This window comes from Diospyros lotus, chromosome 7, assembly GCF_014633365.1.
Source record: "Diospyros lotus cultivar Yz01 chromosome 7, ASM1463336v1, whole genome shotgun sequence".
Lineage (NCBI taxonomy): Eukaryota > Viridiplantae > Streptophyta > Magnoliopsida > Ericales > Ebenaceae > Diospyros > Diospyros lotus.
In genome coordinates this window covers 2587316-2610406 of record NC_068344.1, presented here as the reverse complement: position 1 = coordinate 2610406, position 23091 = coordinate 2587316, and the positions used below count along the sequence as shown (strand labels likewise).

Below are 23091 nucleotides of genomic sequence, written 5' to 3'. Positions count from 1 at the left end.
ATATGTTGTGAAATAAGAGAGAGTGGCATTTGACCTCAACCATTACACACTTTTAAATGGGGCTACGCCTTGAACGTACACACTCTCTTAGGTGCCCCTTGATTTGCAAGAAATCAACCACATAAAAGTGATGTCAACAACTTACCTTATAATAATGGCATAAGAGGCAATTTGGTGTGTTGATTTATTGTGTCTTTCAAATTTTAAATTAAAATTTGAATCGATGAGGCACTTCAAATTCCAAAATTGTGCGCGTAACACACACATAACACACACACACACACACACACACACACTTCTTTTTTTTTTTTTTGTCAAACCCTAATGTGAAAGGACAAAATCTAAAAATTAATGGGATGTTATCGCCATTGTAGCTGTTGTCGTTGCCGTCGATGCCATCAAAGCCTCCAACACCGGTGGCAAATAGAAGTACTCGGCTTGCATTTTGTAATTTTATAATGCTTTTTTTAATAAAATTATTAACTACTTTCAAAATGTATAATATTTAAAAAAATACTTATAATTTTCTAAATATTTTAAATAACATTGCCATAGAGAACTTGTGACAAGATAAAGTCATTATTTTGCACATTGATGAGATTAATATTACGACTTTACGTTCTAAATAACAATAATAGCGTGTAGTGACTACATAAATTCTCGTGGGATCTTTAGAGAACAACAATCACTTGTCAATTTGATCAAGTGAGAATAAACAAATAAATAATCAAACAAATAAAGGTTTAGGAGAAGCCATAGATGACTGTTATCCATGTGGGAAGAGGATGGGTTTCAGTTTCAGATATGGGGTCTTCTCTGGACTTTGGCTTACAATGGAAGGTCAAGTGCTCTCTCTGCATGCAATACACACACACTTAGCATGTAGAAAAGGAAAAGGTTAACATTGATCCACATTCTACTCACTATGGTCTTCTCTCAAGCATTGTTGAAGTAGGGATTCCAACCAATACTCATGACCATCTTATAAAGCCCACGTGTCGACCATCCAGACCCAACCAAAGCATACCCCAGGAGGATGCTCCGAAAGGTCAGTTGAATAGCCTTCAGTTGATAAAATTAGCCGTCAGAACAAACTGGTCCAATTAGATTTAAACTCGTTGGAAGTCATGATCAACCACACAACATCATGCGAATGAATTGGACGGAGATATGACGTGTAAGCAACAAGCAGAGAAGCATTGTGTATGACATACAAAACATGGTATTCTCATCAAAAGTCTTTGCTTAGTTGAAACAGAGGAAGTCAACAACAACGTTTGAACCTGTAGAAATGCCAAGCACCTTTGAGCCGCGGCCAAATCCTTTAACAACGGGGCCCCCAATATACCCCAGGTTCTAGGGGTAATGTACCCTCTATCCCTGCAAAACACAGGTGACTGAATTTCATAAAAATGATCGATAACAACCAAACCCTACTTTGCTTGAAAAATTGTGATAGAGGTTTACAGTCTTCAAATGCTGGCAGGCCCCACTTTTCCGGTCGCAAATCAAGAAGAGAGCTGATTAACCTCATCTGCGGAGGTGTAAAGATGGGATTGCTTTGGAAGGGATGGAAAAGCAATAACTTCCATTTTCGCAGCCTTGCCAGCCATTACCCCTGGTCTGAGATATCACAAAAGCACCTCCACATCTTAAACAATGGAAATGGTCTTCCAACATGAAGAGAAGAATACTAAGCAAGTTAGGATGCAAAGGAAATTATAACTTGAATAAAGAATAAATGCATCATCTGCTTTGCGGCAGCAACCAGGCATTTTATTCAAGTGTGTATCATTTCATTAAGAGAATATATAGACAGATAAAGTTGCACAAGTATACCCAATCTTGGAGCATTATCATTGTGACAAAAGAAATAAGAACGCAAACAAAGAACTAAAAAGGAAAGGTTAAGGCACATTGTTCATCATTGAATAGACCCAACAACTGATAGGGCCTCACATTTCAGTTAATTCACAAATAGGAGAACTCAGCTAAGCAAGAAAACTGCCACAAATCAACCTACTTTCCAAGCTTGCCTTGACCCCAATAAACCAAAACTTGTTTGATCTTTTGATTGAACATTTTTGCTTTCAGACTGCTGCTTATATGTCAATAGCATGTTATGATTTAAATAGATTTTGAGTTAGGATTTTAACTGAAACGAGTCTGTTTACACAAAATGTTGGTATTTGGATCGGGCTGGGCTCCCATGACGGGTTGACCCAGACCCAGATCCGTTTTGCTTAAAATAAAAAAAATATATATAATATATATTTAAAAAGATGCAACTGTTGAAAATGGTTGCACCAATTTTATTTTATTTTTAAAGTAGTTGCAACTGTTGGGCAACTATATATATGGACCATGCAAAGGTGAAAAAAAAAAAAAAAAAACAAGAATCAAGGCGCAAAAACTCTCCCATCCCATCAAAAGGTCCATTTTCCGCATATTGAAACAAAACTTATGATAAATAGGATTGTGATTGACAGTGTATTTCCATTAATGATTTACACTAAGGCTTGGAATGAATTAAATCAATTGCTACTCTTATGGAATCATCAAGGTAAGTGTCCTAACTTGGTTTTATTCTATATTTCCGCATTTTAACACAAAACAAATGCTGGTTTTATTAGGATTAAGCTTCTTAAATGAAAGCTAACAACTTTATTGTGATCCATCAATATCCAGAACTTTGTGCTATAATAAGAATATATCTGTTGAAATATATTTTTAATATATTCAGTTAACAAAGAATATACTAAGACTAAAAAGAAGGAAATCCATATTAATATATCTTACTCCTCTTGAAAACACATTATAAAGTTCTCTCTCCAAATACTACATAAAAGCAGACAAAAGCTGTTGCTATTATTAATATAAGAGATCTGACTACTAAACCTACTGCAACATGAACAAGGACTTCTGAAATGGTCAGAGATTAAGAAGTCGAGAATCAAATTAATTATGTGGTAAAGAGGGCAGTCATGGAAGCAGACAATTAAATCTAACAGAATCAATCGTGCTCTTGAAGAAAAATTCTTAAAACTTTTTCATCCTAGTTCTTTCCCCCTAGATAAAAAGATTTGTATTTTTTACTAGCAAGGGTGATACCTGGTAGAATGGGTGTACCTGCCAAGAATATAATTTTCAATATGTCATGATTTGACTCACACCTGTTCTCCTCAACATGGTCAGAGAGATGCACGGGACACCTTATTCATTTGCATCCCTCAATTGGGGTCAGATGTACAACTATGTGTTACGGGCTCACATCCTAAAAGCAATTACTGTCAGCTATGTTATTCCATCTCTAACTGATGTAGGGCATAATATTGGCCAACCAATCACATGATGCGCCTTATCATGCTAGGTCTGATTTTCTTGAGGAATCGAGGGGCCCATCATGGTCTGAGTCTCTGATGGGGCCCACAACAATGAAAGAGGAATGACTCAATTGAATCTCCCATGGACCTGACAACTATAGGAATCACCTAAGGTTATACCCTTTCTTTTGTTTTATTTTTTATTTTTTTGGGTGGGGGGTTAACGGTGGCAGAGTTTTTGGAACTTACAGGTCAATAGTACAAATGGCCTTAGAAGAACAATGAATAATTCCCAGGTTTGTTTATTCAGTATCAGTCCAAGAGCTTCACCAACAGGGCAATCTATGGCTTGAAATAGTATTGATGTTTTCAACCCCTTCTTCACAAGAACTTGAAAGGTGAAGCACATTATACAGGGAAAAAATAAACTCTACAACAAAAAAGTCATAGGAAAGACTATGCATTCATAGCTTTGAAATACATTATGAGGGAGGATTTGTATGAAAGAAATGCCTTGTACACAAGAGCGGCAGGAAGACTTGCATAGAGAAGAGATCCAAATTTTGAGTAAGAGTTACATCAAATCTTCAATAACACACTTTGAGGGATCACTATTGTCATGACTCTAGGAGCAATAGAGGGGCAATATTATAATAGAGTTATAATAGTTTGTTAGAAGATGTTTTGTAATCTATTAGGAGCACACATGTGCCTATTAGGAATTCAATTAACAGCTAGCTATGTTTATAAAAGGGCCACTTGTAAGAATATGGATTATGTGTGAAATGATATTGAAATTCTTTCCCTCTAATTCTTTGATTCAAGGCTGCAAATTCTAGAAAACAATTTCGGATCAGAGGCGTTGTTCAGGCGATTATCAAAGGGATGAACGAAGTCGATTAAGTTACGAAAGGTCGAGAAGTCAGGCAATCCAAAGCCCACGGTCTTGGCAGCCAAACAAAGGCGGGTTGATAGGTGAGCACACCGGTGGTGACGCGCACAAAGCGTTACCAGAGGCGAGCACATTAGAGGCAACGCAAATAGAGAAGCATTCGCAATTAGAGTGGGTCAATAGGCAAGCACACCTAAGACGATGTGAATAGACAACATTCGTGATTGGTGTAGGAGTTTGTCGAAGGTGGTGATGCGGATGGCCAAGAGGTTTGCAACTAAAGCTGACGACTGGGGCGGGAGATTTGTCGAAGTTGGCGACGCAAATGAATAGGGGGTTCACGAGTGAGTTAGGTGAGAAAGTAGGAGTTGTGGCTGTTGTCAATTGCAGTCGTTGATTAGTTGCAAAACCAGAGGTCAAGCGAGGAGAAAGGTGCAGTCAGAAGCAACTCTAGGCTTGACTGTGAACATCAACGAACACAACATATTTTTGACTGTCGAATTCTAACTACAACCTCTAGTAGCAGATTCAGAACAAGCAAGTCTCTCAAATTGAATTTCGAAGGAGAATTCGATAATTGACTCTCAATTGTGAAATTTAGTAGGTGTTGTCTGACAATTGAAGGCAAAGCAGACCGAGCACCTCTAAGTTTGAATTGCAAAGGCGAAGCAAGAGGAATACTTGGCTAATTGACCAAGCACCTCTAAGTTTGAACTGCTGTGAGGCGATCAATTCCCCTAGGAGACTGCTGTGAGGGTATCGACTATCCAATGATCTAGGTCGCTGCTTGTGAGGCAATTTCTAATCGATTCTTAGCAGCAACAGAAACCAATTGTGCTTTTGGAAAGATCGTAGTAGAGCAAGTTAATTTATGAAAGATTTTCAAAGGAAATTAAACTGTGCAAAAGGCCGCAACACTTGGTGGAAGTGCATAGTCAAGGGAGAAAACACTCAAGGAGGAATGGGTCGCAACGAGAAATGAATTGGATAACCTCTAATGAAAGCTGGACAACTTGATGATTCTATTCTCACAAAAATATCAAGTTAGTGTTCATGTTGAATGCTTCTCTAAGGAGTACTCTACTTCCTTAAATCAACTTAGAGATGAATTCAATAATCTAACGCAAAAAGGGTAAATAATGGATTATGAGGTCAAAATTGAGGAATTGAAAGCGGTGATGCTTAATTATCAACTGACCTTGAAGGAGTCTTACTTTGTGTTGAAATTCATTGATGGTTTTAACGATGTGTTAAGACCTATTGTGAGAATGATGTGTCCTACCATAGTAAAACAGGTGGTGGAAAGGGCAAGGTTTCATTAAACGACATTGGAAGCAATTTCTAAAAAGCACAGGCGTTAGCTTAACGGTTATGCTATAATAGATGGGAGGTATTCCTAAGACTACTGAGCCCCTAAGATTCGAATTAATGATTGCAAGAAGTAAGTTATTCAAGATGACAAGGGAGGAAGGGCAGCTATTGGAGCAATTATTGAAGCTCTAACGAAGGAGAAAAACGTTGAAATGAATCATGTCACAATTGTCAAGGAAAGCCATGTGGGTCACATCTTACAATTGCAAGAAGCTGGTGATTTAGTGGGTATGCAGGCTATAAATCAAACTGGAGGTGAGAACTGCGAGGAGGATAGCTTTCATGCATCCGATTCTAGACAGGGATGGCAATTGTAGGAATAGTCACTGCGACACCATCGAAGATGGTTGATTCAAATGATGGAGTTGTTGTGGAAGGAGATATATTGGCTGCTGACACTACAGAAGGTAGGTAGTTTGCCTACTACAAATAATATTGAAACTCCACTGAAGGAGAATTCTATTGACATTAATTTGGGTATAGTTGTTATGCAACCAAAATAAGCAAACGAAGGATTAATGAAGGGATTGACAAAGGAAGCAAAGTCCCTTGCATTACCCAGGTGCCTAGTCCAATATATGGAGAATCAACTAATGTATGGGATTTGGTTTTAAGAAAAGTTGAGGATTCCTTAGCTGGGGTTAAAACAAGCAATAAAAATGTTAAGATAACTTCAGTAGAAGGGTATCTTATTGCTAACATGGAAGGTCTTGACTCTAAATAGTATAATGGCATTATAGTTATTTCAGAAGGTGCAAATCATTTTTTTATGCTAATTGTAATAGAGGTAACTAAAGGCCTGCCATAAGTTTAAATTTTATGTGCAATCTAAATTGTTAAAATAAAATGAAACTACTCATCGTTTGTCATGCAATATAATTTAACAATTCAAGCCCCGAATGATAGAAACCCTAAAGTCAAACCCGTAACGGACATACTAACATAAAGGGTCCTCTTAGCTTGCCTCAATTTATTATTGTGCATTTAACTAGTTATTTTCTTTTTAACTAATGGAAAACTAACATTTAGATACAGCAATAATCAATGATGCAGAGAAATGAAAAAAGGAAGCTAAAAGCTAAATTATATTCAAGAAAAGAAGAGAGCTACATGATAAAGTCAAAAGACATGAAAGTGAAAATACATCTCCCTAAAAATCTACCCTATATGCTTGTTGGGGACACCAAAGGAAGGAGGAGGATCGATGCCAGCTGAGGTGCCCGAGATCTTGCCCTCTTCATGCATAGTCAATGGAGAGGCGTGATGAGTGGGGAACTCCTCAACCCTATCCTGACTAGTAGCCCCCCCAAGTTTTGAAGGGCGTTAATCATCTTGTCGCCCTTTGACCCTAGGGAATATGGCTCCCAAGGGCCTGTCAAGTTGCTCAGGTCATCCTCAAGGAGATAAGCGACATAAGTCTTAGGGCTCATGGGATTTGGGTCGTAACATCACCAATTAGAGGCATCGAAATCTACCACTTCAAGCGTGAAAACTAGCTCTGGAAATATTTCCTCTGGGCGTTGTGTTTCCAAATAAGAGCGAGCAAGGTAGAAGCCAAATTTGGTGAAGCAGGAGGCATAGCGCTCCTTCCTCACATGGCAATCTTTGGAGAGGCAATAATCCCTGACTACTTTAGCCCGTGCAACAGAGAGTTCCTCTTCCCGCTGGGCTTGACAAGCACGCTCACGAGATCGACAACGAGCTAACTCATCAACTTGCAGGGCATGCTCTTGAAAAAGTCTCATATGTCGTCTAGAGCTCACCACACTTTTGTTCCCATGTTTCATTGGCTCAACAAAGATCCCAAACCTCCTCCTTGAGGCTTGAGGAACTGATGTGAGCATATGATAATTTGATGTGAAATTCCGCAACCTCTCATGCTAGTTGACTATTTTGTAATTGGAGGTGTTGCTCATGTTCGTCCCATTTCGCCTTGCGCTCCCTCCATCTCTCCATTTGGTTCTCCATAAATCGACGATAAGCCCTCCCTTGAGCATTGGCCATCACTATTCCTTGGACCGCCTAACCAATTTCAAAAAAGAAAGAATGTTAGAAAGTTGAAAACACCCTAGAAAAAAGGATGCGAAGTATAATGGCTTGAAAAGAGACCGCAAGTATAACTGAGCTGGCCTACCTCAATTAACTTCCGTTCGGGCTCATCAAGGACTTAGGGGAAGTTTCCAAAGAATCGATGCTCATCTCTAGGCAAAATAGAGGAATGCATGAGCCGAGCACCGACCCTTGGGTCGACCACAGTATCCGTGTCTAACAATCTAGGGAAAACTTGGAAATGCTCGCCCTTAAGCCTTCAACAGTCAAGGAGTTGCATTGAGCCCTAAAAAGGCTCCCCAATAGTCGGCAAAATTGGGGGGTTTCTCAACAACTTTTCCACTTCCAATTTCTTCCGATCTTTGCGATGAGGAATGAATGGCTAGTTGAACTTGTCTTGAATTCGATGGGGGTCTTCATCAAAACTAGGGCTAGAGAAAGTGGCTCTTCCCTCGTGGAAACTAGGAGTGGAAGGGGGATCTTGAGCAGTGCCTTCGAATATTGGCGAGCCTAGAAAGGGTATCCTTGTCGTATGGATAACCGAATCGACATAGTGGGCATTGGCAGAGGTACTCGCCTCCTTATCTCGAAGGCACGAGCGCTTCCAAGTTAGCACACTTGCATTTTTTCTTGGGATGGGAGGATTGGCATTTAATCTAAGAGCATTCTCCTCACGCTTTCGGCGATTTGCTTCCCTTAAGAGATCCATTTCTACAAAACAAAGAAGGAGGAATGAGTTAGTCCCAAAAACTAACAAATGGAAAAAAAAATTCTGCAACACAAAAAACGTACCCTCAGGAGAGTGCTCCTATGGAATTGTGGGTGTGTGTACACATCAAAAGGACATTCACTTGCTCCCCTAATTGATTTTTTTTTCTGTAAGTCATCCATTAGTAAGTCACACGACAACAAGTCACCCGCAAAAGGGGTCACTTGCACTTTATCGAGGCATTTTCCTACACCAAAATTTTATTGTTGTATTCAAGCAACAACACCAACACACATACATAATATATATATATATATATATATTAAATTCAGCTATAGGTATGCATATTGCTTTCTTTTACCCACAAACATATTGATATAACCTGCAAGTTGGTCTTAGACAACCCTACTTTGCAATTAAGAACAATTTTTGTAAATATCATGAGTTTTCAAATAAGAACCAAACTACATATACTTAGGCAACCTTGAATTTGGGAAAAACAAAGATATGAGCTATCTTCTTACACATGGTACGTAGAGTAATTGTAAGGACATATATATATATATTTATATAGATATAAATCATTCATTGTAAAGGTGTAGATTGTTCTGCTTGGTTAGTTATAGTTAGTAATGACAATTGGTTGTTAGCTTGTTCGTTAGATTGTTTGTTAGGTTAAGACTAAAAAATATAGATGAAACCAATTTCAATATTTTCCAACATAGCAATGACATCAACTTGCGGTGTCTATGACTATAGTGGCAGGGGCCAATTCCATCTAGGGTTTGTGGTTTGTTTTGACCAACTCAGATTAACCCTGAGTTCATTCAAAGACCAAACATCATGAATAATTATCTAAGTGATCGGCGATGGTTGTTGGTGACCCTCGCCAGCCACTAGAAATTTTGTTTAATTTCTTTATTTTTTTATAATAACATGTGTTGATTAATGGTAGGCTAACAAATGATCGGTGCAATTTAAAAAAATATGTTTTAAAATATGCACTTTGTTTGTAAGAGTATGAAACGTCCTTAGCTAGCTATATATATATATATATATATAGGTTCATAACTAGTTGCAAAAAATTGGTTATGCATGTGCCGTCATGCATGCATGCTATTATCTTTAAACAACTTATAAGACAATTATTGATGAAAGAATATTAGAACCAAGCTTTGAAACGTTAGGAGGAATATAACAACCTCCTAAAATATGAATATTGATGAAGGCTAAAGCCAGTCCAATGTCAAAGCAGATAAAAGGGTAGGACTAGTTATAGTTACTCATCCACCAAACTTGTATTTTCTTTCTATTTTTATGGCTTATGTGACTCTGAAAGATAATATGGAGTTGGATGATGAGTATTTGAAAAATATGGCAAGTTTGATGATGGCAAAGCTTGAGAAATGCTGGTTTGAATTTAGTATGGTCTTAGCTGTTGCTATCATATTAGATCCCCGATATAAAATTCAATTTCTTGATTGGATCTATAAGAAAATTTATGGTGACAACTCACCACAGTTTAAAAAGTCCATGAGAAGTTGTTTACTCTTTATAATGAGTATGTCAAACCAGTTTCACCTTCATCTTTTACTCTAGCCCCTCCATGTCTAGCTTCTTATATTCAAGAGTTCAACCAACCAACAATTAAAAAGGGTGCTTGGGAGTTGTTTAAGGTAATTCATCATTTTTTCCTCTTCATTATTAGTTTATTTTTTATTTTATTTTGTATATGACAGTACTGTTCTACCATTAATCGTTGAAAAGTTTTAATTTGTTAGGAATTTGATAATTATCAAAGTACAATGATTGCTACTTCAACACAAAAATCACAATTTGAGTAATTATTTGGATGAGCCTGAGTGAATAGGAATTTAAACTTAGATATTTTATCATATTAGAAAGCAAATCAGTTTTAGTATCCTACACTTGCTTCTATGGCTCGTGATATTTTGAGTGTCCCTATATCTACAGTTGCCTCTAAGTTTGTTTTTAGCATTGGTGGTCGAATTCTTGATTAATATCGAAGTTCTCTCAAGCATGAAACAGTAGAGACAATCATTTGCAGGAGAGATTGGATGTTTGGAGAAAATGATAAATATTTTCTTTTATCTTCTATTTTGTTGAATTATGTTATCAATAATTAATAATTAATGGCGTGAATATTATTCTTGATGCGAAATAAAGATATCATGCAATTGGATGTTTCAAAAGAGAGCATTCCATCAACTCAATGTTCTAATTCCTGCATTTAATTAATATGATAATTAATTGATGGAAAATGAATATTTTACAGTTTGTATTTTTTTTAAATGAGTATTTTAGATAACTGTATTTTTATGCATGGACAATATTTGGGATTGAGACTTTAACTGTTGTATTTGGTATTTTAAACCTTGTATGTTGTTGTATTTTCTATTTTAAACTTTTAAATATGCATGTGGGAGAGTAATTTAGGTTATTTGTTTATTAACAGGTTAAATGTATTTTAACAAGTTAATGCATTAAATTTGTTAACATGTTTAACAGGTTTAACTTGTTTTTTCTTGTTAACATGTCTTTTCGTGTCATGTTTAGAAAGATCTATTTAATAAATGAGTTAATGTGTTATATTGTGAATGACACCATTTATTTAACTCGTTTAATTAAACGGATTAAGCGTGCCATGTAGTGTCACCCATTTATTTAACTCGTTTAATTAAACGGATTAAGCATGCCGTGTAGTGTCACCCATATATTTTGAATGTAATTATTACATTATTTCTTTTGCAGGTGGAAGGCATCCAACATTTGTCACGACCCCAAGTGAATTAGGCAGCTATGTTATACACTTATTTAGTTATTATTTACAATTATGTTTTAAAAGTAATTGGATACTATTTACAATTATGGAGTAATGGGGAAGTAGTGATGTAATAGCTTATATATAAAGCTATGCATAGTTCAGGGAATGAGATCAAAATTATTGAAATTTCAGAACTCACTTTCTTTCTTACTCTCAAATCTCTCCCTATACTTCTGTCAATTTTCTTCCACATTTATGTATGTTCTCCCTATTATTTTGTCTGTTTCTCTCACAATTCTTTCCATTTCTCCCTCAATTCCAATTCTATCTTCAAATATTCGTTAGGACTAGGGTCCTGATATTTGATATCAAAGCAGTCTGATTCTTGGTTGGATATAGGTGTTTTTGATCAGATTTTAAAGGCGAGCAATACAAGACAAGTTCTGAAAACAGTTTTAGAGGCAATTACCGATATTGGAAGCAGTTCCAATTGCTGTTTAGAGTGAAGTCAGAAGAATTTGACTAAGGAAATAATGGCCGAAGGAACTCTTGAGAGAATACAATAACTAGAGAAAGTATTCAAGGAAGAATTCAATAAAATACTGGATGACTTACTGGATTTGATTTCAAAGAAGTTTCAGGTCAGTATATCAGTGGATCTTTATTCAATATCTATTGCAAAATCGATTTAAATAAGTGTTAAAATCCTACCCAAGACCTTCAGTTTGAAGGAACTTGATGAATTACTTACACTAGATTAGGAGGCAAAAGATGCTATGAAGTTGGAGAAGGTTATTATTACACCAACTTTGGATTTTGAAGATTTCAAGCCTGTTATTCTTGAAAGAATATGTACCATTCCAATATTTAATGTCAATGCAAAGCTAGTAATTGGGAATTTACTGGATAGAGTTAGCAAGGAGGAAAAATGAGTTAAAATTCATCCTCAACTGGTAACAGACTTCACTAATCTTTTAGGCATTTCTAGCCAAATCACTAGAAAGAACGGTCTAAGAAAGATGATGTAGATAGTGAAAATTGAGATTGGATGAAGAACAATGGCCGTTGTGATTTCTTGGGAACAAGAAATTCTTTAAGGGGGAGGGAATGTCATAACCCCAAGTGAATTAGACAGTTATATTGTATATTTATTTAGTTTTTATTTATAGTTATGTTTTAGGAGTAATTGAGTATTATTTACAATTAATTTATAGTTATGGAGTAATAGGGAAGTAGTGGTGTAATGGTAACTACTACTAAATAACTAGTAGATAACTTTATATATATAAGGCCATGCACAATTCCAAGAAAGAGATTAGAATTATTAAAATATCAAAACTCAATTTCTCTCTTACTCTCAATACATTTGTGTATGTTCTTCCTATTATTTTGTCTATTTCTCCCTCAATTCACATTTTATCTTTAAAGAAAATTTAAGACTAAGGTCCTGACACCATTGGTAGCATGGTCTTCAAGGTAGAATGGCCATTAGTAGTGTGGTATTCGAGGTAGAGCAATTGAAGCACACGAGGATCCACCAAGCTAATGAGCATGTTGAGCAAGACGTGGTGGTAGATGTGCATGTCAAGTAAGTTGTGGTAGATGAACATGTTGAGACTTGGGGAACAAGTATAAAGATAATCAAGCATGAGTTTGATGCTAGGGACACAAATGGTGAGCTTGGGGTGTTTGGTACATCCTTAGAGGTTCAAATTGTTGCAGACACTATGGTGTAAGAGGTCCTTGTTTCAGAGACACATGCTCAATCAAATTATGTGGTAGGTGGCCAAGGAGGTAGACAAGGCAGTGGAGCTATAGTGGTGAGCATAGTTGTTAAAGGCGCACCTAGGTGCAAGGCGCCTCTCGCTTGGGCAGAGGCAAGGCGATTTCAGCAAGGCCCTCGCCTTGCACGGTGAGGCGCCGAGGCGAGAGGCCCACCTCATGAAACTTAGGTTTTAAGTAAAACCTAGACAACCCAATTCCTCCCCTCTTCTAAGTTCTAACATGTTTACATTACAACATAATATATTTACATTTCTTTAGTTTAAGTAAATGGAAGGTAAATATGGACATTTACTTTAATACATAAATGTAAATAAGAAAATACCCCTCCATTTGGATTCAATAAAAATATCTAAAAAATTAAAATCCAAAATAATAAGAAAATAGAATTTTGGTTTTAGTATAAATTCGGGATTTAGCGATTTTACCACCCCAAAATACATACCTACTATTTTTTGAAAATTTTATTAAAAATCATTTTAACAATGAATATTAGCTATCAAAATACCGGGAGATAGTTTTTCAAAATGAAAATATTTTCTTATATGTCTCCTTATAATGCATTAATCTTCCAGACTTAGAAAAATAACATTTTTCAAAATGAAAACATTTTTTTGATTATGGACTTGTAGTGTTTATATGTTTGTTTAGAACTTTGCATAATAATTGGTACTTGTTTGAGTTTGAGACTTTAAGTTTGAACTTTGATGATATTTCTTGTTTAGAATTTGCATGATGAATGAATCAACTTTGATGATGTTAGTTTAGAATTTGAAGATAATGAATCATTAATGATATATGTATTATTATTGATAATTTGATAGTTTTTTATGATTTTACAAGATTTTGAGTTTTTTTTTCTAAAAGGTGCACCTCGCTTCGCAAAGGCGCGCCTCGCCTCAAGCTCCAAGACCCTTTGCGCCTCGCTGCACCTTGCGCCTTTCAGAACTATGGTGGTGAGCCTCCTAGTCATTGATGGGTTGTCCATGTTTGTGCAAATCATGCAACTCCTCCTCCATGTCTACATCTAGGGGGATAGGTTACACTAGTCTAAACTAGCACAAGGCTCAATATGGGAAGTGCAACTCAATGATGTGAAAGAAAATGAGTGGTACTTCATATGGGTTGCCATGTGAGGCAAATTCACAAGCAACTCATTGATGAACTTCAGTGCATAAGATTGGCTACATAATTAAACAAGTAACATGTTAATTGTTATGAATGTAAAAGCCAAACGCATTAGTCTATGGTAATAAATATGTACCTAGTAGTCATTTTGTCAATCTAATTTGTAACGAACGAACATGAACTCGTTTGGAGTTGGGTTATGTTAATGTGAGTGTGACCCTCCAATGCGACTAAGGGGGTCAATCTCAAAATCTAAGTGAACATAATCTACCCTCAAAGGAAATTTGACGTGAAGGCTTTCCTATGACCATAATTGGAGCATGAAAATAGGCCTAACAAGCAGTTATGTACCTCTCATACTAGCACGAAAATGTCCCCTATATAAGCATGAAAAGACCGCACTAGCCTAGCTAAGTGTACTGCAATGGTCCAAATCTCATAGCAATAAGGGAAATGTCGCCTACACTGTGTGCTGGGACTTGTCAACATACATCTAGCCAAGTAGGCATAAAATCTATGCCCTAAGCAAGTTAGGGAGTACATCCCACCCTTAATCAATTATATGCTAATAAGTTCAAGCATACACTATAGTCAACATTTATCCCCTGTTACGAGCTAGGCCATTACAACACACTTAGCTGCAATAACACAATTCCACTGCTTATATAGGGTACTTTATTGTGAGAGCATATTAGCTAAAAAGCAACTCGCTAGGCCCTATTTTCATCCTCCACATATGGTCATGGGAAAGACTTCACGCCGAACATTCTGTTGAGGGTGGATGAGGTGCACTGGAATTCCAAAACCAAACCCCTTGATTGTTGATGGAGGGTTGTGCTCACACATCAACATAGCCTAACTCTTCACGAGCTCATGTTCTACATTGACAAGTTGGATCAAAATAATGACTACTAGGAACCTATTTATTAAAGCTACTACTATGCCAATCACTCACATTATTAATAACTAACATGCTACTTGTTTGATGATATTAGATCAATTCACAGATGTGTGATGTGTACACTAGAGATCATCAGTCAGCTACTTGCAATTTTCCCCACAAGACAAATGCCACCCCCTGCAAAATAATTACTAGAATAAAACGCTCACTTACGAGGCTCAAGGAAGGGCCAACACGATTATAGGGAGATAAATAACCCCTTATGTGACAGGCGATTTTGAGTTACACAGAACCACTTTCAATATGAGCAATTTTTTATCCAACCCTTAAAAGGATGATTAAAATTTTTGAGCTCTTAAAGAGAAACCTTTGGTCCAACTAACGACTTGAATATTTATTTTAAAATAGTCATTAGTCTCTTCTTCTATCTTTTTCTTCTTCAAACTCTATGTTCATTCTACTCTACAAAGAAAAAAATTCATGTACAATCTCTACACTAATAAATAAAGGAATTTAGAGCTTTAGAGAAATAAAGTCAAGAGGGAGAAAAAGAGCAATTCATCAAATAAAGGAACAAGACCTACAGCAATCATCAAAAAGACCAAACAATGCATAGAAATAAGTAAAAAATCGTCAAAAACCATTCCACATGTATGACTACCTCACCTTGACTCTCCCATAACTGCATGTACAGTGAACCCCCTAGCCTTAGGTGGGTCATCCACCTCTATCCAAATCGCACAACTCATTCTCCATCTCTAGGAATGGTTGCATTGGTCCAAATTAATGCAAGACTCCTAGTTATGTCATTCAATGATGTCAATGAAACTAAATGGCACTTTAGCATGTTACATGTAGTTGTCTTACAAGGCAAATCACATTCAGCTAACAATGACCCCCAATTTATACAAATGTAAATTGGTTAAAAGCCATCAAACAAGTAGCGTATGCCATAATTGTTAAATCGAGATTCGAATCGAGAATCAAAATGCTTATTTTATGAATCGTAAATCGAGAATCGAATCAAATCGTAAGATTTGATACACATTCTCAATTTCAACTATAAATAATATATATCTATAGAAAATAAATAATGTGTCCACCATGATCAATTCTTTTAAATATATTTACTAAATTTAAAATTATACCAAAAGGAAAAAGTATATTCACGTTGCCTTTAAATTCAAATTGCACCGAACCAAATCACTTTCAAAATAACAAGCTAGAAAAAAAAAACCCTACAACTATAAGGTTACTAATAAACTCCATTATTCATAATCTTCATTAGTTATCAATCATCTTTATCTCCAAGTTCAAGAGCATCATCATTTTCATCATCTTCTTTGTTTTCAAAGATAGCCAAATCGAATAAATATTTGATTAAAGCGCACATGCAGATGAAGTCGCACGAATTGGATGAATTGAGCTATTCATGCGATTCACGATTGATTCGTCCGATTCGTAGTTGATTCTAAGGGATTTTAGATTCACTATATAAATTCGACTCGATTTCTATATGAATCAAGTTGAATCGTACGATTCAAATCGCGAATCGTACGATTCTAAGGGATTTTAGATTCACCCTATAGATTCGACTTGATTTCTATATGAATCAAGTCGAATCGTACGATTCAAATCGTGAATCGTAAAATTCTAACAACAATGGCGTATGCTACTTGTTATTAATAATGTAAGAGATGGGCACATAGGTAACATTAATAAAAAAGGAACTTGGTAGTTCTTCTGTTGATCCAACTTGTCACAGTAGGACACAAGCTCGTGAGGAGCCCAGTTATGTTGGATGTGTAAGTGCAACCCTGCATTGACAACTAAGGGGTTTGGTCTCAAAATATAAGTGCACTACACTGTTGTTAGAATATTACGATTCACAATTCGAATCGTACGATTCGATTCGACTTGATTTCTATAACTATAGGGTGAATCTAAAATCTCTTAAAATCGTATGATTCACGATTCGAATCATACGATTCGACACGATTCATATAGAAATCGAGTCAAATTTATAGGGTGAATCGAAAATACCTTAGAATCAACTATAAATCGGACGAATCGACTGCATGTGCGCTTCGTGTGGATAGCACGATTCGTCCAATTCGTGTGACTTCGTCTGCATGTGCGCTTTAATCGAATATTCGTTCGATTTAGCTATCTTTGAAAACAAAGAAGATAATGGAAATGATGAAGATGATTGATAACTAGTAAAGATTATAGAGAATGGACTTTATTAGTAATCTTATAGTTGTAAGTTTTTTTTTTTTTTTTTTTCTAACTTGTTATTTTGAAAATGGTTTGATTTGGTGCAATTTGAATTTAAAGGCAACATTAATATACTTTTGCCTTTTGGTATAATTTTAAACTTAGCAAATATATTTAGAAGTTTATTTATCTATTTATATTTAAAAGAATCGATCATGGTGGGCACATTATTTATTTTCTATGAATATATATTATTTATAGTTGAAATTGAGAATGTGTACCGAATCTTACAATTCGATTCGATTCTCGATTCACGATTCATAAAATAAGGATTTCTATTCTCGATTCAAATCTCAATTTAACAACTATGGTGCACTGTATCAACTCTCAAAGGACATTTGACTTGAAATCTCTCCAATGATCATAATTGAAGGATGAAAATAAGCCCAACAAACAACTATGTAGCTCTCACACTTGTGCCACATCATGCCCCATAAAGGCACAAAAGGACTAGAGTGTCGTAATGGTTTAGGTCTCATAACAATAGTAAGAATGCCACCTACACTGCATGTTCAAACTTGCCAACATACAACCAAGTAAGTAAGCACAAATTCTATGCCATGAGGAAGTCAAGGAGTACATTTTATGCTTGTTTGATCAATTATATGTTAAACAAGTTCAAACACACTACCATTGACATTCCTCTCATTGCTACGACCTAGACCATTGCGACACACTTAGCTAGGGTAGCGCAATCCTTGCATGCCTATACAAAGCACCTTGCCGTGCAAACATGAGGTACAAAGCAACTTGTTGGGCCTATTTCAATCCTCCATATATGGTCATGGGAGAGATTGCATGTCGAACATACTTTAAGGGTTGATAAGATGCACTTGGATTCTAATACTAAGCCCCTTGGTCATCAATAGAGGGTTGCACTCACACATTCACATAACGTGACTCCACACTTGCTTGTGTTCTATTATGACAAATTGGATGACTACCAACCTCTTATTTATTTATTTATCTTATTGATGTGCCTATCTCTTCCATTATTAATAACTAACATGCTACTTATTTGATGATCTTTGATCAATTAACACTTGTATAAATTGAAGGTCATTTGTCAGCTGCCTATGATTTACCTTGCAAGATAACAACATATAGTGTGCTAAAGTGCCACTCATTTTCTTTGACACCATTGAGTCACTTCCCATCATAAGTCTTGCATCAATTTGGACTAGTGTGATCCATCCCCAAATGTGTAAAGACAAAGGACTAGGTTCACACAAATAATATGTGAAGTTATGGGAGAGTCGATGTGAGGTAATAATACTTAGGGAAAAGGAGTTGGCTAATCTTCGATAGCATAGTTATGATTTGGTTTCATGGCATCACCCAACAAATTATCTTTCTACATGCAACAACCTTCAATGGTATTTCAATTGTTGGGTGTGATTCAACATACTACAATATTCAACACTAGCAATTTGATATACGTATATATACTTTATTTAATTGTAATTTATTACTACATCACTTCTTTGGCAAGAGTAGGGCATCATAACCCTTGGTTGTGTATATGTATCGTTTGACAGTTTCTTGTACTATCATTAGTGGCAATGCTCTAAGACAATTTACAAGGATAAGGAAGACTCTAGGTCATGACTCTTTTTTTAATGCATAGTTACATATATATAAACTTTTGTGTCACCCATATGTTTAATATGTACATTCAATTGTTTTTGCATATTCTTCGTACTTATTTCTATGCATTGCGTGGTCTTATAGTTTGCTACTTTTTACCATTGTTTTTGGATATGCAATATTTTAACTTGTTACACAAGGAAGTTTTTTGTATGTATGATAAGTTAATAAAAACAATAGATAAAGACATACCACTTAAGAGTGGTGGGTTTCTATTGCCCAACCATTGCCCACATTTTGTTAATATTTAGCATATGCATATCATTTTTAGAAAGAATATCATTTGAGACAATTGGTGATTTTATGAATTAAATGAAAGGTTGTAACTAAGGTAATCTACTCAAATTTGTAAGCTCTTCCTATGCGCATAGAACTATATTTCATGTTAGTAACTCATTCTAACATGGAGCTAACCCAAAACAAATGCGAATAGAGATGGGGAATTCTTCATGAGGCTATTTTAAGGATTTGTAAAAGAGTATCAATGAGCATCTTGTATGTTACAAAATTGTTACTAAGTTACCAATTTTTTTAAAAAAATGTTTGTAAAATACCACCCCTTGCAAAATAATTACTAGAATATCACTCTTCCTTGCCATGGACAGGGAAGGGCCAGCATGGCTATAATAGATAAAGAATCGCTTGTGTGACAAGCGACTTTAAGGTACATATAACCACTTTCCATATGAGCGATTTTATGTCAAACCCTTAGAGGATGATTAAAAATTTTGAGCTCTTAAAGAGCAAGCGTTGTACATTGTTCTACTCTATAGAGAAATAAATTCATGTTCAATTTCTGCATTAAAGAGGAAAGGAATGTAGAGCTTCAAAGAAACAGGTTTAGAGGGATAGAGAATGCAATACATCAAAGAAAGGAAAGAGAGCTATATGACTACAAAAACATAAGAGGAATTATTTGGTTTGATAACAAATACTAAAGAAAAGAAAAGGTAAAAGAAGTGACAAGAAGTAGAAAGAAATGAGAGGTTTCCTTCTCAGTGTAAAGCAATAAAGCCTTTTGTAATGTGAAGAAAAGAAAAGGGTTTTGACTCTAAAATTGCCATAAACAAACCAAGGGTAGGCATCCATCGATGGTAATCAAGTACAGGCTTACGCGATTCAAAAACATAGTACTGAAATGTTTTCGTATAAACACATGCGTTAATGGTCACACCAATGAATCTTTAAGAGCCTAAAATTTTTGCTATAATTCTATAAGTGTAGGGTGTAGGGTATAGAATCACTCGTGTAACAGGCAATTTTATGCACAACTTAAAAACAAACATGGCCAAGCAATTCTTCATCACCTACAACAACATTGACCCTTCCTCCAAACACTTTAGAACAGAGTTTATGCAAACTTGTAATCGATATTGTCAAGAATTTCCTTGACAAAATCACAGCGTAAAATGTAGATTTGTAAAGAATTGTAATCTCTAGAGCAATCAAAATAATAATTGCAAAGCTAATAAAATCATAATTACAGCAAAAAAGGAAGAAGAAAACCACACAGAAATACATTAAGAGAAGTGATGAACCAAAATACACTTGAGCAAATGAGTAAGAATGGTAAAAAAACAAACCAGAAAGCAAATACATAAACAACAGCTAGAACAATCAACAGCAGGGCAATCTGAAATTTGTATCCACTGGGGCAATCAAATTTAAGAATTGCATAATGATTGCTTCTTACCTATTCGAAGAACCAGCTGATCCGCAGCAACAATCGAACTGTAACTCCCGAACTAAACATAAAAATTGAAAATCAGAACAACAAATGAAAAACTAAGAGCAAACGATAAACACAAAAAAGGGGGGAAAAACCATACCGCCTTCGCAACAACAATCGAACCGTAAGAGAGAGGAATTGTAATTGTGAGCGGATCGTTGAGATTTCGTGAAACCTAGGGCTTGCAACGAGCTTGAGAAGAAGTAGAAAACCAGAATCAAGAAGAAAAACAGAGACAGCAGAGTTAGGGCGGAGGAGAGAATCAGAGCAAGAGATTCCAATGAGTGACGGAAGAAGAGAAAGGGAAAGCTGAATCGGAGAAGGAAACTCACCGAATTTGTTCTTCGCGGACGACGACCAATTTGTGAAGAAATTGACCGAAATTCAAAGATATTATGATGTTCATGAATGCATCCAATAATATTCTTTCGATGTGGGATTCACTTTTACATGGACCAATTAATCAAGGAATATTCTACTTTGCCTGAATTAGTTGATGAATAGAATGACTAAAAATATCAAATATCAAAAATATCCTTACCTTAAAAACACTTTACGCATGTTTAAATAAAATCCGAGCGAATTTCTTCTATAATGAAATCCGTCAAAGTGAAGTGGGCGGACTTCATCTCTGCACGGTGGGCAAACTTCAATATTGTTGAAGTCCGCCTAATAATTTTTTGATAAATCTGTAACCTTTTTCGGGCATTGTAACACGGCTCTTAATTCAAATACATACTCATGTTCATGGACGCATCTAATATCATCCTTTCAGTTTCAACGTGGGATTCATTTCATTTATCTAACGTTTAGGGTTGCATTTTAATATTAAAAAAATTAGAAATGTAGTCTCTAATTTAAAATTTTTATTTTTAAAAAAAAATATTTAAATGCATTATAAAATTTATATTTATTTTTAAATTAAATAATTATTTTTATAATTTTTATAAAAAAAATACTATTTGTGCTCTTTGAACTATATTTTAAACTATATAATATAGTTAAAATAATAAAAATATCTCTCACTCAATGTGACAAGGTGGCGTGAGACCAGGTGAATCTAAATGTGAGCTGCCATGGGCTGAAATTCAGGACAGTCCACAAAAAAAATTAAAATTTTAAGATAAAACCCAGCTCAAATTCAGTTTAACCCACTTCCAACCCAACCCATCCTATTCTACAATGTTGGTTCTGCGCCTACGTGAGACTTATGATTAAAATACCCTTTATCTAAGATAGTGAGACAATGTGCGTAGAGTATTTTAATTATTTGTATACATGTGTAGGTCAAAGTGTAACTCTTGATGTATAAATAATATAATTTTTTTTTATTTACGTATTTATCATACGTTTCCGTTCTCTATATTTTTAAAAAATGTTATTTTTTTCGTTTCTATTTGGTATAAAATCCGTTTTTCATTTCCATTTCTTTGTAACTTAAATTTTAATCCATTCTTTTAGTTTTTGAAATTAAATAAAATGCTTTTAGTTGCAATCACAATTTTAACTAAAATAAATTAATTAATCACATCTGAAAACAATAATCATACCCTAATCTATCTCTCGATCAAAGCATTACCTTTACAAAGTCATTTGCTCCCACACTTCAACTTATGAATTATGTAATAAATAGTAATTAAGGTAAATAAATAACGAGCAATGACTCTTATTAAAATAAGTTTATTCATTTATAATAAAAAATTCACGTGTCAAATTATCAAAATACCCCTATTGTAAAAAATGCAAATTAAGTTACAAACAAATACAATTGTAAACAACTTAGAAATTGCAAAATATTGATGTAGGTTATAAAATGGACTCAATTCTCTCCCAATAATATTAGTGGGTTTACAAATTCGATTATGTATAAAAATAACTTTTTTTTAACTATTATGTTGAAAAATTTGTATCTTAATTTATTGAAAAAATAATTTTAAAAAAAATATAATTTTCAATAAATGTGATTTATTGATGATTTGTAAAACATTTTATAATATTCTTATGATTGATAAAACTCATACTCAAAAATTCTTTTAAAATAATCAAGCATGGTTTTATATTAGTCGAGTATATTATAAAGCTTGTGAGAAAATCTCTTAAAAATCGATTGAGTATGAAAAAATCTTTTATTAAAATCAATCAAGTATATTTATGCATTAATATGCTATAAAGCATGTAAGAAAACCTTTATGAAAAATCAACTAAGTATGAGATTTTTTTTGGTTAAATCAATCGAGTATTACTCAATATAACTTTCAAAAATAATAAAGTATTGAAGTAACTCAATCGACTATTATAAGTTTCTACTCGAGTATGCTATGCAAAGTTTTATTTCTTAAAGCTAAATTGAGTATGGTGTTTTTATAATCTAGTAATGATTCTTTCACTGAGTAAGTCTTTGTGAAAATCAAACTACCTCTATAATTACAAAAAATGAGGATATTTTCAATCAACTAATGTGTTTTGTTAATTGAGTATTTATATGTATTAGTCGAGTG

The 23091-nt window shown here is 35.0% G+C and overlaps 1 protein-coding gene across 9 annotated transcripts; it reads right to left on the bottom strand.

Annotated features, from left to right (window-relative positions):
* Nucleotides 1-575: 575 nt before the first annotated feature.
* Nucleotides 576-21052, bottom strand: LOC127806125 (uncharacterized). 9 transcript variants are annotated; one of them, XR_008024351.1, is made up of 7 exons: nucleotides 20926-21052; nucleotides 20694-20785; nucleotides 20558-20609; nucleotides 7721-8346; nucleotides 1284-7608; nucleotides 925-1062; nucleotides 576-854 (listed from the first exon to the last, which is right to left on the bottom strand). XR_008024351.1 is itself a non-coding variant. In XM_052343178.1 (5 exons), exons 1-4 carry the CDS (start codon nucleotides 20997-20999, stop codon nucleotides 1509-1511), a joined length of 333 nt encoding a protein of 110 aa, XP_052199138.1. In that variant the 5' UTR covers nucleotides 21000-21052; the 3' UTR covers nucleotides 1324-1380; nucleotides 1468-1508. The 9 variants fall into 9 exon arrangements, 4 of the variants coding, with proteins under 4 accessions (XP_052199138.1, XP_052199140.1, XP_052199141.1 ...); XR_008024353.1 differs by lacking the exons at nucleotides 576-854; nucleotides 925-1062 and adding an exon at nucleotides 8428-8591 and having other exon boundaries at nucleotides 1324-7608; XR_008024354.1 differs by lacking the exons at nucleotides 576-854; nucleotides 925-1062 and having other exon boundaries at nucleotides 1324-1380; nucleotides 1468-7608.
* Nucleotides 21053-23091: the final 2039 nt, after the last annotated feature.

Coding starts and splice junctions, on each gene's coding strand:
- LOC127806125 (XM_052343177.1), bottom strand. CDS start 20,999: ATGAACATCATAATATCTTTGAATTTCGGTCAATTTCTTCACAAATTG. Junction 20,610..20,693: donor CGATTGTTGTTGCGAAGGCG/GTATGGTTTTTC, acceptor TTTTATGTTTAG/TTCGGGAGTTACAGTTCGAT. Junction 1,624..20,557: donor TCAGCTGGTTCTTCGAATAG/GTAAGAAGCAAT, acceptor GTGATATCTCAG/ACCAGGGGTAATGGCTGGCA.